The sequence below is a fragment of the Macrobrachium rosenbergii genome, chromosome 42, assembly GCF_040412425.1.
Source record: "Macrobrachium rosenbergii isolate ZJJX-2024 chromosome 42, ASM4041242v1, whole genome shotgun sequence".
Taxonomy (NCBI): domain Eukaryota; kingdom Metazoa; phylum Arthropoda; class Malacostraca; order Decapoda; family Palaemonidae; genus Macrobrachium; species Macrobrachium rosenbergii.
The window spans coordinates 41,968,968-41,986,695 of NC_089782.1; the positions used below are offsets into that span (position 1 = coordinate 41,968,968).

At 39.0% G+C, this 17,728-nt stretch overlaps 1 protein-coding gene across 1 annotated transcript; it reads right to left on the bottom strand.

The window, feature by feature from the left end:
* Positions 1 to 8,739: 8,739 nt before the first annotated feature.
* On the bottom strand, positions 8,740 to 13,016 carry LOC136827674 (uncharacterized). The gene is made up of 3 exons (XM_067085141.1): positions 12,952 to 13,016; positions 12,579 to 12,708; positions 8,740 to 11,014 (listed from the first exon to the last, which is right to left on the bottom strand). The coding sequence occupies exons 1-3, from the start codon at positions 12,996 to 12,998 to the stop codon at positions 10,160 to 10,162; spliced, it is 1,032 nt and encodes a 343-aa protein (XP_066941242.1). The 5' UTR covers positions 12,999 to 13,016; the 3' UTR covers positions 8,740 to 10,159.
* Between the last annotated feature and the right edge of the window lie 4,712 nt (positions 13,017 to 17,728).

A 17,728-nucleotide genomic window follows, 5' to 3' on the forward strand; every position in this document is an offset into this window, starting at 1 on the left:
GTAATCATTCTTGTGTCGAAATTTTCCTCATAAATATTCAGCTAATTTCTATAATTTTCAAATACGTCTAGCAGCAAGCAATTGCGGTAAAATCACTGCTAGTAAAGAGACGATCTTTTGTCAAAGAGTGATCCCATAAAGCAGAAAATTATGGTTTAGAAGAAGGAATTTCGTACTAAAAGAAACAACTTGTGTTCCAAAACGGCCCGTCTTACCAGTTAGAACTGGCTCACACAACAGTGCACGCTGAGACTAGGTAATCGACAGAAACAGTACTGTAGTAGGTCTGTAAACCCTTTGCTTACCAGTGTGTTAGCTGTGAATGGATTTTGTAGGTGCAAACTGATAGTTAATTCGAGAAAAGTTACGTTCAAGTTCTCCTGAATCTCTGGGTGAACAAGGTCGCTACTGCGTCTGATGCAAGGTAAACTGATATACTTTGGCGTCCTTAGTGTTACTTTTTCCTGGGTGATTTAGAGCGAGCTTTTTCATTTGAAAATGTTCCACGATTTATAAATGTCATTTGTAGGTAGAATATGAGTTCTTGGAAGAACAGGTTACTTAAATCTCAGTAGGTTTATCGTTGATTTATGTGCATACTTGCACTGAACTCGAAAGCTAGCGTTTTTTGGGTCCTTTAAACATTTAAGTACTTGTTCAAGTATCAGAGTAGTTTTAACCTTCATTCAAACTGCAACACATTTTTGTTTTTAAAATTAAATTAGTAAAAATCATTTCCTGTTATTTCAAACGTCTTGTGAGGACTTTAGAGCCTTTCACCACATGAATTATTTTTAGAGCATTCTTTCGCATATCACATTTCCTAAATGTTTTTTGCATCTTTTGTTTATTTTATATATTAAATGATTGAGTAAATAAAGATTGTGGTTGTGACAAGAATATTGATGTAGTTCCAGATGATGTATTTTGGGTTGGCACTTCTTGCATTTATGGTGTACCAGTAAGCTATGTGCTTATAGCTTGTAGGAGTTACATACTGAACTCTAAAAGAAACCCATACTTTCCTGCTCTCTCTCTCTCTCTCTCTCTCTCTCTCTCTCTCTCTCTCTCTCTCTCTCTCTCTCTCTCTCTCTCTGGATACACTGTGCTTCTTTGCCGCATACTCCAGATGCCCAAGGTCCACTGCAAGTTTCGGTTTTCTTTTGCTTCTTCCTTGACTATAGACACTTGGTCTAGGGCAGGTATCAAGGAAACAATCCCTGCAATTTTTTTTTTCACGAAATGTCTCCTCTTCCGGACCCTCCCCCTTTTTTCTTTTCCCTCCCCCTATTTTTCGTTATCCCCCTTTTTTCTTTTCTCATCCTCTCCCATTTTTCCCTCTCCCTCCCATTTTTTTGTTATCGCTCCCCCTTTTTTTCTTTTCCCTCACCCTTTTTTCCCTCCTCCCCTTTTTTCCTCCTCTCCCCTTTTTTCCTCCTCTCCCCTTTTCTTTTCCCCTCTCCCCTTTTTTTCTTCCCCTCTCCTTTTTCTTCTCCCCACCCCTCCCCTTTTTCTTTTCCCCTCCCTCTCTCCCTATTTTTCTCTTCCCTCCCCCCTCCTTCCTTTTTTCTCCCACCCCCTTTTCCCCCCCCTTTTTACCCTCCCCTTTTTCTCCCACCCCTTTTTCCCCTCCCCTCCCCCTCCCCCCACCCCCACCCACCCTCCCCTCCACCCCCCGCCGCCAGGGAAGACCAAGACTGAGAGCGCCTCTAGAAAGTACCGTAGCGCCTCTCCCCGAGTTGTTATTCTCGGTTCAGGAGCCGTAAATGAAGTCGATAATTAGCTGCTGACGATTAGGATCGAAAAGGATTTTTTTTTTCCTTACCCTCCAAAGGGTTGGTGGTGGGTTATATGAAAGGACTCCGGCTTAAGGTTATACCGTCCTTTTGATCTTAGAGGAAATCGATGGGAAAAGGAGGGAAAAGGTAGTTAGAATGGAAGGGGTGGAGGGGAGCGTTGGCCGTAACGGAAGGGATTTTGGTTGAAGAATTATATATAATTATTAATTATATCTGTATATGTATATATATATATATATATATATATATATATATATATATATATGTGTGTGTGTGTGTGTGTGTGTGTGTGTGTATGTAGTATATGTGTAAATGTGTGTGTTGATAGTTACTCGTCATCCAGTAGTTAGAAGGAATGCCCCACCAGATAGAGGTTCTGAATCGATTCCCGAACCAGCGTGAAGATTTTAGACAGGTTTTGCAGTAACTGAAATGCTTCATAACAGGTAGTATATTTGGTGGTATGTTTACACAACAGGCTGCAGTTCTTATACAATAATCGCAGATAAGAGCCTTTGAATGGTAAATAATTAATTTATTCAGTGTCTTACGGCACTCGTGGATGTCAAAAGGACACAAAACAGTATCTTGCAAATGCTCCAAGAAAAAACGCACACATTTATATTATATATATATATATATATATATATATATATATATATATATATATATATATATATATATATAATATAAAATACATATATATATATATATATATATATATATATATAAATATATATATATATAAAATATATATATATATATATATATATATATATATATATATATATAAATATATATATATATTATATACATATATATTTATATATATATATTTTATATATGTATACTGTATATGAAGACATTTGCTGTCATTTGGTGAACGGTAATGAAACAAAAAGAAATTACGAAAATAATTACTTATGTTAAAGGGGTCTGATAAAAATCAGACTCAGGCACAGGGAACCGAACAGCCACTGTCATAAATTACAGTTTTATTTCATTTATTAATCATTTTCATGAAGTTTATTATTATTATTATTATTATTATTATTATTATTATTATTATTATTATTATTATTATTCAGAAGATAAACCGTCATTTGCAGTAATTTAAAGAATGAGATCATAGGAAAGACAGACAGACAGAGACGCCGCTCAGACTGACAGGCAGAGACGCCGCTCAGACTGACAGACACAGACGCCAATCAGACTGACAGACAGAGACGCCACTCAGACTGACAGACAGAGACGCCACTCAGACTGACAGGCAGAGACGCCGCTCAGACTGACAGGCAGAGACGCCACTCAGACTGACAGGCAGAGACGCCACTCAGACTGACAGGCAGACACGCCGCTCAGACTGACAGGCAGAGACGCCACTCAGACTGACACAGAGATGCCACTTAGACAGACAGACAGAGACGCCACACAGACAGCAGAGATGCCACTTAGACAGACATACAGAGAGAGATGCCACTCAGACAGACAGAGACGCCACTCAGACAGACTGACAAGTAGAGACGCCACTTAGACAGACATACAGAGAGAGATGCCACTCAGACAGACTGACAGAGACGCCAGTCAGACAGACAGACCGAGACGCCACTCAGACAGACAGACAGACAGAGACGCCACTCAGACAGACAAACACAGACGCCACGCAGACAGATTAACAGACAAAGACGCCACTCAGACAGACAGGCAGAGATGCCACTTAGACAGGCAGACAGAGATGCCACTTAGACAGACAGACAGACCGAGACGCCGCTTAGACAGAAATACAGACAGACAGACAGAGATGCCACTCAGACAGACAAAGACGCCACTCAGACAGACAGACAGAGACGCTACTCAGACAGACAGACAGACAGAGACGCCACTCAGACTGACAGACAGACAGAGACGCCACTCAGACTGACAGACAGACAGAGACGCCACTTAGACAGACAGACATAGACGCCACTCAGACAGACGCCACTTTGACAGGCAGACGGACATACCGAGAGGCGCCACTGACGCCACTCAGACAGACTGACAAGTAGAGACGCCACTCAGACAGACAGACAGAGACGCCACTCAGACAGACAGACAGAGACGCCACTCAGACAGACAGACAGAGACGCCACTCAGACAGACAGAGACGCCACTCAGACAGACAGACAGAGACGCCACTCAGACAGACAGACAGAGACGCCACTCAGACAGACAGACAGACACGCCACTCAGACAGACAAACAGAGACGCCACATAGACAGATTAATAGACAAAGACGCCACTCAGACAGACAGGCAGAGACGCCATTTGGACAGGCAGACGGAGACGCCACTTAGACAGACATACCGAGACGCCACTGAGGCAGACAGAGACGCCACTCAGACAGACAGACAGAGACGCCACTCAGACAGAAAGACAGAGACGCCACTCAAACAGAAAGACAGAGACGCCACTCAGACAGACAGACGGAGACGCCACTCAAACAGACAGAGACGCCACTTAGACAGAAATACAGACAGACAGAGACGCCACTCATACTCTCATACAGACAGACAGACAGAGACGCCACGCCACTTGCCCTGACAGTGTCACGCCTGATAATCTCCAGTCACGAATTACGCGAATTCTGACTCTGATGAGGAACCGCCAGGGAGGTGATTAGGAGGACCGGCAATCCCCTTGGGGAATCGGGTGTCATGGAGATTGCTTCCCAACTAGTGTACGATGTCGGTTTGCTCATGGTGATTCCTCGCTTCCAATCCCCCCCCCCAACTCACTCCCCACTCCCAAGTTCCATTTCCTGGTTTCCAGGTGGCCGTTCGTGTGTGTATGTGTGTGTGTGTGATGTGATGAACTGGCTTGTTTATTATTATTATTATTATTATTATTATTATTATTATTATTATTATTATTATTATTATTATATAAATCTACAGTTATTATTATTACTATTGGTATTATCATTATTGTTATTATTATTAACATTATTTTATAATAAAAATCCACAATTATATAAATTATTATTTTATAATAAAAATCCACAATTATTATTATTATTATTATTATTATTATTATTATTATTATTATTATTATTATTATTATTATTGCTAAGAAATTCACAATCTCGTGGAAAAACAGTTTGTTTAATAAAAATCCACAGTTACATAGTAAACTGTATCACTATGTAAAAGACAAAAGCAAAGACTTTCAAACACCTGAATGAAAGGAGTCCCTCATCAGTATTATCAACACAGTCAACTGACGATGCTTTTGATACACTATGCAGGGTTAGAAATTAGGGATCTTTCCTAGATAGTGACCCCCAAGGGTTTTAACCCGGTATGTATCCACCTTTGGGCGTGTTTAGTACAAGCCCGTTGGAGATGACCGTAAAAACATAAGCAAAAGACTGTAAATATCATAAAGATAATGACCCCCAAGAAATATCAGTCCTAGATAACGACCCCCGAACTTTGTTGGGGGTCACTATCTAGGAAAGATCCGAAAGCTTTAACTAGAATGTGTTAACACAGTTTTTTTTCTCTTGAGGTACATATTTCACAAATTGCGGAAATCAGTTCATAACATAAAATTTACTCTTGTTTGGAGTATGTGGATAAACGTATTCCAGTTGGAGATCTTAAAAAAAGACGTTCTTGGAAAAAATTACTCAAATTCTGACAGACGAGAGGACCAGAGGACAGCCAGGAGACAGTCAATCAGGAAAATATTAAGGAAAACCTCTTGGTAAATAGTGTTTGTAAACAGAAACGAATGAAGAAAATACACAAGACCTGAGATTTTTTCCGAATATTTTAGGCAAGTGATATTTATTTGATTCAGCGACATTGCAAGGAGCCGTGGTGCACTTATGCAAATGGGAAATGGGGTAAACCATTTTTTAAATGATTTATTGTGATTGCACGCCGTAGTTAAGTAAGCTCTCTCTCTCTCTCTCTCTCTCTCTCTCTCTCTCTCTCTCTCTCTCACACACACACACACACACGCGCGCGCAACATTTAAGTTCACTGAAACGTAGATGATTCAAATGTAACTATGTGTCTCTTCAAAATTATATTCTATAACAAAATCTCTTAAGGTAAGGGAATATGTTCAAAATTAGCAGAAACGGTCTAAGACTATAATATATATATATATATATATATATATATATATATATATATATATATATAAATATATATATATATATATATATATATATATATATATATATATATATAAATATATATATATATATATATATATATATATATATATATATACATACATACATACATACATACATACATACATACATACATACATACATACATACATACATACATACATCACTGCCGCCAACGCCAGTCTCTCCTGGTAAACATAAGCACATCAAGTTTGCAAGGAAACGTTTACTTATACCGTTCCTTCGTCGGTCTGAGATCTAATACGGATTTCTCTGGTGTGTGTGTGTGTGTGTGTGTGAGAGAGAGAGAGAGAGAGAAAAAAAAAAAAAAAAAAAGCTACGCGACTGAGATAATAATAGCGACTGGTGACCCGACGGCCGGCTGTTTGCAACATTTGACATCGACCTTTCGGCGTTTATTGTCCCCTAAAAAGAGACGGATGTTTTTGTGATCTGTGCGGGCGGGGGATAACCCAACCGACCATTTTTGCCTTTTTCCCTCCCACCAAGGAGACCCCACCAACCAGATACTACTATTACAGCGCTGGTGATTTAAACTCCTTTAGGTTCCTGAGCAGAGGGGGCTGGCAGGCTGGCTGGCTGGAGGTCGGGTCGCCTGGAAGTCCCTGATACGATTTGAGCGCCGAATTAACTTCTGGCGAAGTTCGTCGTCGAACGCTCCGGCTACAGTAGATGTCAGTGGCTCGGGCCTTCTGCAAGCTTGTCCCTTGTGTTTTCTATCATTCATTCTTTCCCTTTTCCTTTATCAGGAATGGAACAATGCATTTGGTTGCGTCTATAGTGTATATATGGATCTTTATTTCGTCCCGACCTTCCTTCCAAGGAAGAAATGCTTAGTTAAACTCAGAAGGTCAATACGGTAGGGTATAGGAAGAAATGTTGAATAAAACCTCATAAGGTCAATACAGTCGACAGTAGGAAGAAATATTAAATAAAACTCATAAGGTCAATAAGGTCGATAGTAGGAAGAATCGTCATTCTGAGGGAAGCAGTGAAAACCAACATTATCACCTCGTTTTTTTTCAAAATCGATGAACAACCGTAAACACAATAGTATTTTGGCATTTCGTTGAATGACAGCAGTGCTGTACGGTAAGACGCAAGACCTAGCCTACTGATTTAATAAAAATGAGGAAGTGCAAATGTTTACCTGCCAATCACCAGCCGATAATAGTTTGTAAACGAATGAGAAGTCAGTAGCCTGATCTGGGATAAACAAGGTCTGGTGGTCTACTCTGACGTCATAATCCGGGATGCGCAGGTAGCAACAAATATTTTCACTACCTGCCCATCCCGGATTATGACGTCAGAATAGATCAACAGGCCTTGTTTATCTCAGATCAGGCTACTGACTTCACATTTGTTTACAAATTATTATAGGCTGGTGATTGGCAGGAAAGCATTTGTACTTCCCTAATTTTATTAAATCAGTAGGCTAGGTCTTGTGTCTTAACGACAAAATGCCTCACTGTGACCCATTTTTGAGGTGCCTTAACCAGGGTGGTTATGGTTGTTGTTTAGGCATTCCGTATTTCATCTGCTGTTTTGGTGCCAAGTCTTTATTTACATCAGGAATCTTTAGTTTGTTTTCCTGTTGTTTGATTGATATCAGACTTCTTTTACAGTGTTCATTGAATTGATAAGAAGTATTAAATTTCTTTGGGATATCATACCGCGATTTCTAAGCGGTGTCCTCTTTCACATTTGATTAAAAGTAGCTCTCTGGTACCCGTAACAATGGCATAGGTATTTTCTCATAGTTATAATTTCATAGATACTTTTTAATTGCTATAAAATATCACTGTAGCCTTACCAAAATATTTGTAAAAGCAATGGGTAAGATAAGGAGCTACTGTGAACAGCACTGTGATTTTCCAGATAAGAGAGATAAGCCACTGGCAGTGATACGACAGAGATGTCTAAAGTTGCAGGGAGTGAAATGACAGTGGTGTCTAAAGCCACAGGCAGTGAAATGACAGTGATGTCTAAAGCCACTGGCAGTGAAATAACAGTCATGTCTAAAGCCACAGGCAGTGATATGGCAGTGATGCCCAAAGCCACAGGCAGTGAAATGACAGTGATGTCTAAAGCCACAGGCAGTGAAATAAGTCATGTCGAAAGCCACAGGCAGTGAAATGACAGTGATATCTAAAGCCACAGGCAGTGATATGACAGTGACAGTTTCCAAGGTTTTGCTGAACCACATTAAAGTACATTAGTTGACTGTACATAATTTTTGTTGCGATCCACGTTGTGTGTATTACTAGTTTAGTATCTGTTGTTGAGAAACTGTACCATTTAAAAGTGGTTTTTAGCCAAACATTCACGTCGTGTGAAGATCTCTCTCATTAGAGACTGTATGACGTAAGTCTCTGGAACTCCTCTGTAGGTTCGTGATTGTTCCAGTTTGAGTATCTGGAAAGGTTTTCATTTCTTTGCCCTCAACATTCGCCCAGTGAGCTAGGGCACTAGGATCCCGTATTCAAAGCAAATTGCAAATATATACTTCTCTAACACAGAAATTACGTGACTCATTTTTCGTGAAAATTAGGTGACGTAAGTAATAAACATGAACATACATATCTACAATATGTTAATTAAAGCCTAATTTCCACGAATTCATAAGAATTCGATAATATTTATTGTTTTGGAATGACGTTGCAACAACAAAGAAACTTATGAAGAAGGTATGTCTATATTTAATAAGAAGGTATGTCTATATTTAATATGGTTGATGCCTCTGGGAGGTTAATACTCATAAATGAAAGAAATATAATGCTTTGGATATGTTATTAACAATGTCAAAAACAAACAGTAACAATAAATAGCTTCGACATTATACACCGTACATTGATACCTGAAAAGGAGAGTATCTGTTGAAATATGTTTTTACTTTTGTGTGTGTGTCTTAGAGTACACATGACCCACAAAAGAGCACAGTACGCAAGTACATAATGTATTCACACAGTACTCTCAGATTCCCAATGTTCCAAAGACAAAAATTCAAGAAATCTAAAATACGTTTACATAAACAGCAGTGTTATAGTATATTTTGTTCTGCTTTTAATAAAAAAAAAGATGGAAGTCAATAGGTTACATAGCTTAAAATATACTTTTTCCATGTGTATCAGCATCACTTACACCAAAGGTGTATATCTCGAGATATACACTAATCGGTCACTAATCGAAATCGCTGTCTTCATTCTGAAAAAAAAAAAACTAAAAACATTCGTAAAGTAAGTCTAAAGTCGATTAACTTTGTTATTGTGACGTCATTTTATTATAATTCAACAAGTTTGTAAAATGCAAGACGTCACATGCGTACAATATTCCATCTTTATGTTAAGCAATCCTGAATAAAACATGGAATTAATTATTCAGAGTGTGAGTTGGAAGGGCTGGTTCAAAGTTCTTATTCTGTACATAAACGAAACATTTTTTTTTATTCTTAAAACTAAGTTTTGAACAGATCTTAGAGATTGTATATCAAAGATTAAATATTCCATCTTCGCATTAAAAATCTCAGTGAATAAGACAACGATTTCTGTCTGTGAATTTAAGATAAGTACTCGATGGAGCCGTGTCAGCTTTGAAGTTTACAAGTTACGTCTCACTGGAGCCGTGTCAACTTTGAAGTTTACAAGTTAAGACTCACTGGAACCGCGCCAGTCTTGAAGTTTACAAGTTAGGACTCACTGGAACCGTGTCAGCTTTCGAGTCCACAAATTAGGACACAATGGAACCGTGTCAATCTTGAAGTTTACAAGCTGGGACACATTGGAACCGTGTCAGTTTTTGGACTTACAAATAAGGATTCACCGGAACCATGTCAGTCTGTGAGTTTATAAATTAGGACTCACTGGATCTATGTCAGTCTGTGAGTTTATAAATTAGGACTCACTGGATCCATGCCAGTCTGTGAGTTTATAAATTAGGACTCACTGGAACCATGTCAGTCTTTGAGCTTGCAAATAACCAGAACCAAGCCAGTCTGTGAATTCACAAATTAGGATTCAATAAAATCATGCCAGTCTTTTGTTTACAAATCAGGACTCACTGGAACCATGCCATCTGTTTACAGATCAGGATCTACTGGAACCAGGTCAGTCTTTGAATTTATAAATTAGGACTACTGGAACCATATCTTTCGGTCAGTCTACAAATTAGGACTCACTGGTACCAGGTCAAAGTTTTCAGCAAAGTAGCAGATGAAGCAGGTGTTCCAGACGGACGAAATGAACCCAGAGAGCAAGGTCCCTGTCAAATACATTATGCCCAAGGCTACTCCGGCGTAGAGAGAAATGTCAATGGCAGCTTCGACAGCCTTCGACAGCCAACCCAGTTTATTGTAGTCGCCGACAATGTCGTTTTTATCGAGGCCAGAGCCTGTCGCGTTTGCGTTATGTATTCTGTTCGAAACTGTATTGTTTATGAAACTGACAAGTAAAGAGAATGTCTTTAACCAGACGTTCGTATCATTCAAAGATCTCTTACTCAGGTGGTTCGTTTGTATGAGGAGGGAGCTTGCTATGTCCCCTAAGTCTAGTAGACTGACGTTACTTTCATTGCTTTTATACAGATGGCTGAATCCAAATAACTTTCCTTGGACTGATGCAGATTCATTTCCAGCTTCTCCTGGAAATCCAGATTCGGGATAATCACCTGGAAGTTCTGCATCATTCGTTTCTAAGAGGGATTTGGTTTCTGATCCAGCAGGACTAAGTCCAGGTAATGCAGGAACGAGTGTAGTAGAGGGGACGTATTTTGTAGAACCTGGGATCGAATCTTTCGTTGGTTCGTCGAAGAGACTGCCACGGCTCTTGGCATCGATATTCTTTTCACTTTTATTACACAAAGCAAAATAGTCTATAATGAACCTGGCGAAACTCGAAAGGTCATTAGTAGTATTCGTTATATTGGCTGTTGTGTTGGTTGACACATTTTCCCTGGCACCGATTACCACTTGCTTGAGACAGCAGGCAGTGTCTGTTCCACATCTATCCTTGACGTTCTGAAAAAAAATAAAGAATTTAGAAACTGGAAAAACAATTGGCGAATTTAAGTTGATTTTCTCTTCTCTCTCTCTCTCTCTCTCTCTCTCTCTCTCTCTCTCTCTCTCTCTCTCTCTCTCTCTCTCTGCTCTTGCTCTTAACCATGACATTACCGGTCGCCACAGACCGTTAAGGTCTGTTAAAAGTTTAAATAACACTTCAGTTTTTTTTTTAATCTTACATAAGTCATTCTTTTTTATATGGGTTTAGGGCTGACGTAAGATTCCCCTTCCTACCCCTACGTACAATCAAACTTTGATGAGCTTTTATTCATCTTTGAAAACTTACCCTCAACCGAGATAAAGAATTTCGGCAAGTCCTCATTATTGAAATTATATTTACTGGAAAGTATAAAAGTAAAAGTTTTGGTAAATTATATCGAGTGCAAAGGCTAACTGCACAAGTTATCGAACATATAGTATTTAGGCCATGGGCCAAGCACTGGGACCTGTGAGGTCATTCGGCGCTGAAAGGAAATTGAGAGCAAAGAAGTCTGAAAGGTTTAACAGGAGGAAAACCGCGCAGTTGCACTAAGAATCAATAGTTAGGAGAGGGTGGAAAGTAAGATGGAAGAAGGAGAATATGAACGGAGGTACAGTAATAGGAATGAAAGAGGTTGCAGCTAGGGACCGAAGGGACGCTGCAAAGAACCTTCAGTAATGCCTACAGTGCACCGCGTGATGTGTGAAGAGTCATCAAGCACAAGTGATATTCTAGATGCATTCAAACAAAAAGAAAATCAAACGCAACTCGTGATTTAGACTGAATTCCACAATTAGTCTTCTCACTGACGATAAAATTGAATGTAAAGTCATTTCATTCTTTAGATTCAAATAGTAACGGTTTTTTTGTCCCATGATAAAAGTGTTCCCAGTTTTCCCGCCATCTTGACGCAAAACTGCAACACAGCCAAAAGTGTCTTTGCGAAAACTCGATTTTACGCTTGCATAACAAAGACGTTGGTTAATTATTGTAAATTGCTGAGGCAAAATGCTAAGACATGACAGGACACGCTCCTGTAGCACAGCCATAAGCCATCAGTGGTAGCTCGGTCTAAGTCACTCGAACGCACATAGGCCTATACCATGTTGTAAACCTTCTGATGAATGTTGTCCTGCATTCCGTCGCCATGGAATTTTTAGAGAATAATAAGACGGTCAATGCGGAAATAACTCTTCAATCTTTCTGTCAATGTACAGTAACTGGTTCTTGAAATTTCCCCGAGTGTGATAAGGTAGTCCAGTTTTCTTAGGCGGTATCACAAGAACATATTTCATGTCATCTTTTACTGTCATACAGGAAAGCTTTGAACAGTAACTATGTTGGTATATACTAAAGTCGTGCATTTCCGCTAAGGTAACATCACAAAACCACGAACATATGCAACTCTCTCTCTCTCTCTCACGAATTTTGTAGTTGTGCATAAAAGTTGACAGCAAATCGTTTTGCTAGTGAACAGTTGCGCAACTTAGGCCATGCCTTTAGTAATTTATTTTCAAATAGCGTCAGTCATTCAGTACTTACCTGAGGCAGGTGAAGATCAGGATTGATAATGTGACACAGGTGAGCTTTGGGCCTGGATATGCACCAACAGGAGAATGGTTCGATAGCTCTTCCAACTTCCGCGAGTCTACATATTGTAGGAAATGCTAACCTGGAGAAAGTGAAGATAAATTTCGTTCAATAAATAAAAAAAATGAAAAATAAAAGGAAAGCCTGTGCGAGCAATGGCTTCGAACACTGTACTTCTCTCTCTCTCTCTCTCTCTCTCTCTCTCTCTCTCTCTCTCTCTTCAGTAGACTCATGTTAATGCAAACACTACATATGGATCTCAAAGCTTTGTTGATGATCGTTAATAGCTATATTTAATTCGATTGGCCAAAATGGCGCAACTCACCCGTCAGAAATTTGTGCGTTGTTTGGCGTACTAAGTCCACAAAGCATCAAAAACACGAAGATTGTTGTGTCTGTTAAAAAAAAAAAAAAGCGGAAAAATAGAATTATCAATTATTCTGTCAATCATTTTTATACCAATGTTTACCAGCTGAATTAGTTTCACAAGGCTGCAAGAGCATATATTATATATATATATATATATATATATATATATATATATATATATATATATATATATATATATATATATATATATATATAATGTGTGTGTGTATGCATGTATGTATGTATAGATAGATAGTTCTGGCTTGACTGACTTCCGTTTAAATCAATTAAAAATTTTTATTTTTTCATTTTCACATTTGTCATAAAAATTTCCATTATCATATTACATCCTTGCTTAAAGTCAAGTTTTTGCCAGTTTATCAAAAACTTAAATAACTGTAATTGACAAGAATTTTTAAGTTATGATTATTACAATACTATCACTCCCATGTGAAATAGAAAGTGTTAGTTTAGCCCCACAGTAGCAACCTAACATTTTAGTACCTGTCGCCATTTCAAAGAAAACGTGAATTAATTTTTCTACAGAAAATCAAGACCAAGAGGAATTTTACCTAGACTCTAGCATTCTTTCTGTAAACTAGTATGCCACGTAGAAATGTCATATTTGATACTGAAATTTTAGCTTTGGTGGGTTAATTTAGCTTCTAAACGATTTAATCATAAATAATAATGATATTTTGAATTAATAGTTTCTCGCTGAAAGAGGACAAACTTAGTGAATTGATGACAAGGTTAGAGTTTGTCCATCTGTCATCGAATATAAAAACAACTACTCAAATCATTACGCAAATATTCATATATTGACACTTTCTTTCGATGTAAATTCATTCATAGAACAATGCAAGCTTCATGAATAAGAATCTCCTTGATTGGACAAAAGACAATGAGATTTAGCTTTCGATTTGGCCTTTTGCCAGAGGCTGCTTCCGTCAAAAAAAAAAGTTTTCCTGAGGCTAGAGGATGGAAGGCAGTTGGGGGGGCTGCTGGGAGTTCCCTGGCCCTGGAATATGAAACAAACACCGAACTGGAACTGAGCTAAGACCTGGACCAGACCCAGAGGCTAGAGGATGGAAGGCAGTTGGGGGACTGCTGGGAGTTCCCTGGCCCTGGAATGTGAAACAAACACCGAACTGGAACTGAGCTAAGACCTGGACCAGACCCAGAGGCTAGAGGATGGAAGGATGGCCCTGGAATATGAAACAAACCGAACTGGAACTGAGTTAAGACCTGGACCAGACCCAGAGGCTAGAGAGATGGAAGGCAGTTGGGGGACTGCTGGGAGTTCCTGGCCCTGGAATGTGAAACAAACACCGAACTGGAACTGAGCTAAGACCTGGACCAGACCCAGAGGCTAGAGGATGGAAGGCAGTTGGGGGGCTGCTTGAAGTTCCCTGGCCCTGGAATGTGGACCAGAAGCCGAACTGGACCTGAGCTAAGACCTGGACCGGAACGGGAGGCTAGAGGATGGAAGGCAGTTGGGCCTGCTGGAAGTTCCCTGGCCCTGGAATGTGGACAAAACACCGAACTGGACCTCAGCTAGGACCTGGAACTGAACCCAAGGCTAGAGGATGGAAGGTAGTTGGGGAGCTTCTAGAAGTTCCCTGTGTGAGTGTGTGAGTGTGCATATATTTATTTTATGTATATATATATATATATATATATATATATATATATATATATATATATATATATATATATGTGTGTGTGTGTGTGTATATACATATGTAAGGAGCCTCGATGGCTCGGTTGGTAGAAGCAGCAACTCAGACTTCATAGAAGTCTATGGCGAGGGTTCAATCCCCGCAGCCGACCGGTCAGAGAGGTGGACACTTTGCTATCCATGTAGACACCCGGGATTACGTATGTAATCAACGGATAGGTTTGCTGAAAGCAAATGGGTGTTACAGATTAATACACACATAAACAAAGCCACTCCAACACCTTCAAAAACATAACAGACACCTCACACGTCTCGAACTGTCAACCTACTCACCCAGTTCTCCTCGCTGCTGGGAGAAAGGGAGCTGGGGATTTGGTAACATGTGTACACATTCGCTACCGGGGTCTAAGCGATGTCAGGCAGGGCAGCCGATCGAGGCTACGGCCTACCCCACCGCCAAATCAAAGTCCTTCAAAGAAGGCATCGTGCTTACCCCATATAATAATGGGAAAAATGCACGTTAAAGACGAAGAATATATACATATGTATGTATATATATATATATATATATATATATATATATATATATATATATATATATATATATATATATATATATATATGCAAACATGCAACAAAAATGATGAAGCACATTTAAGTAACAGTGAAGATTTTGTGATGTACGTTAGTTGGTCGGAGCCCGGAAGCCCACACCAGACTTCCTACTCCCGTTCACACCTTACCACACCTCCTGTCTGCCTTAGTGCAAGTGCCCGTCCTGACACAAACACTTAGTGCAAGTGCCCGTCCTGACACAAACACTTAGTGCAAGTGCCCGTCCTGACACAAACACTTAGTGCAAGTGCCCGTCCTAACACAAACACTTAGTGCAAGTGCCCGTCCTGACACAAACACTTAGTGCAAGTCCCCATCCTGACACAAACACTTAGTGCAAGTGCTCGTTCTGACACAAACACTTAGTGCAAGTGTTCGTCCTGATACAAACACTTAGTGTAAGTCCTCGTTCTGACACAAGCCAGTTTAATCAAAACCAAACAAAGCTTTTGTGATAAGAATGCATCCGGCATGAGTTGTAAACAACGAACAGTGTTGCCATAATAAATAGAAACCTTTACAAGAATTTTGAAAACGGGTATAATTAAATTACTAGACTTCAAACATTAGGTATTTCCTAAATAAGAAACGACGTTCAACATATAAACTACTCGTATGTGTATTAGACAGCCTCATCACCACTGTAGGTTATAAATGATAGGAAACCTTACCCAATTAACCTTTATCCCATTAATGAATCTATATTACGCATCTCTCAAAGTTTGTAACACGTCTTACATTTTCCTTTAAAATCACTTACTGATACCTTAGAATTCAAAGTATCATTGTGCTTCCCTTATCTTTTCTCGGAAACTGCTCTATATATCGTATTTTTATTCGACATGAACGAACCCAGTTTATAAGTCTAGGTCCTCCATTTCACCGTATAAAAGATTGCAAGTAATCCCCAGGTTTAATCGCGCATTCCCTGAAGACAGCTCGAAGAATTTTAGCTATGACTGTGCTGGTTTCATTCGTAAAATGAAATCTGGTCATTAACCCAGCCTGTCCTCGTTGCTGTTTTACACAGATTCCCACTCTCCCAACTTTTCTACGAAATACCACTGTCCTCCTTCACACTTAAATCTTTATCCCTCTGAATTCCACCTTAAAAGCGAAATACTTTTCATCGGCTTTAAAGGTATCTTGTAGAGTTTTTTATTGTTTTTTTTTCTTCGGCCACATTATACACATTAAGTTGGCAATCCCGTGTGTATTTTTTTTTTTTTGTTTGTTTGTTTGTTTTTTTTTTACGGTTAGGAGACCGAGATGGTCGTGCATCCTTGGTACTGGAAACAAGGTAATTTTTTCGTGATTTAAAAAGTTCGGTTTAGCAGTGCTTTTTTATACTGAATTTGGTTTATCATGAATCGATATGATAAAATGGGCACTGGGTTCACTTATTACCAGTTGTATGAAAAATAAAATTCACGTCGATCATTGCGTAATGTCCCCTTCGGGAAATACACCGAGGCATAGGCCTACTTCTATAAAAAGATTTTAACGTAAATTGTCTTGTTTTCAGGTGTATTAATTCCAGCAGCAAAATAAATGAGCTGAAGTGTTGCACAATGATGAAGAAATAAATAGTAACTTTAACTTGAAATTTTCAGTAACGTTTATTTTCAAGTATCCGTAACTTTGGCATAATTATATACAGTAGTGCTTGCTTTTGTAATCTGCTCTAACATTTTCCCGTTTTCCTATTCTTTCATCTTAATTCTGACATTATAAACTCCTTTTCCTTCAGGACTCCCATTCCCACATACTTTTTTTATCTTTATTTTTTTTTATTAAGATGTCACCTCCCGTTATAATAATCAAGGCACAGCTGAATACATTTACCGTTCTCTCACTCACCCCCACCATTATTATCTTGACCGACGCTCAACCCTCCACCGATTTCGTCACTCTTTTTATTGTTACATTCTTCGGTGATGTTCTACAGATCAGAAATTGCCTAATGCGAGTCCTTTCTTCTCTACTTCCTCTCGATAATTCCGCCTCTGGTTAAAAATCAATGGACGATAGTGAGAAATCATTCATCTTTCGCATCATATAATTTTTAAATTTTTATGCTGTATAGCCTTTATATCCAGGTCCGAAGTTTGTCTAGATTTTAGCCTCTCTCTCTCTCTCTCTCTCTCTCTCTCTCTCTCTCTCTCTCTCTCTCTCTCTCTCTCTCTCTCTCTCTCTCTCTCTCTCTCTTACGTTCGTCTGGCATTGGTCTTAATCATTTCGTTTTCTTTGTGGCACATACTTATGTTCAGAACGTCACGCAGGAAAGCCTAGGCATATATATATATATATATATATATATATATATATATATATATATATATATATATATATATATATAGTATACGTATATAATATATACATATATAATGTATGTGTGTGTAGGTGTGTAGAGAGAGAGAGAGAGAGAGCGTGTGTC

What these genes read in the sequence shown, in the direction of transcription:
- LOC136827674 (XM_067085141.1), bottom strand. Translation starts at nt 12,998, where the DNA reads ATGCTTTGTGGACTTAGTACGCCAAACAACGCACAAATTTCTGACGG. An exon ending in AACGCACAAATTTCTGACGG is followed by an intron (nt 12,709 to 12,951) that starts GTGAGTTGCGCC and finishes CACTTTCTCCAG; the next exon opens with GTTAGCATTTCCTACAATAT. An exon ending in CTGATCTTCACCTGCCTCAG is followed by an intron (nt 11,015 to 12,578) that starts GTAAGTACTGAA and finishes ATTTTTTTTCAG; the next exon opens with AACGTCAAGGATAGATGTGG.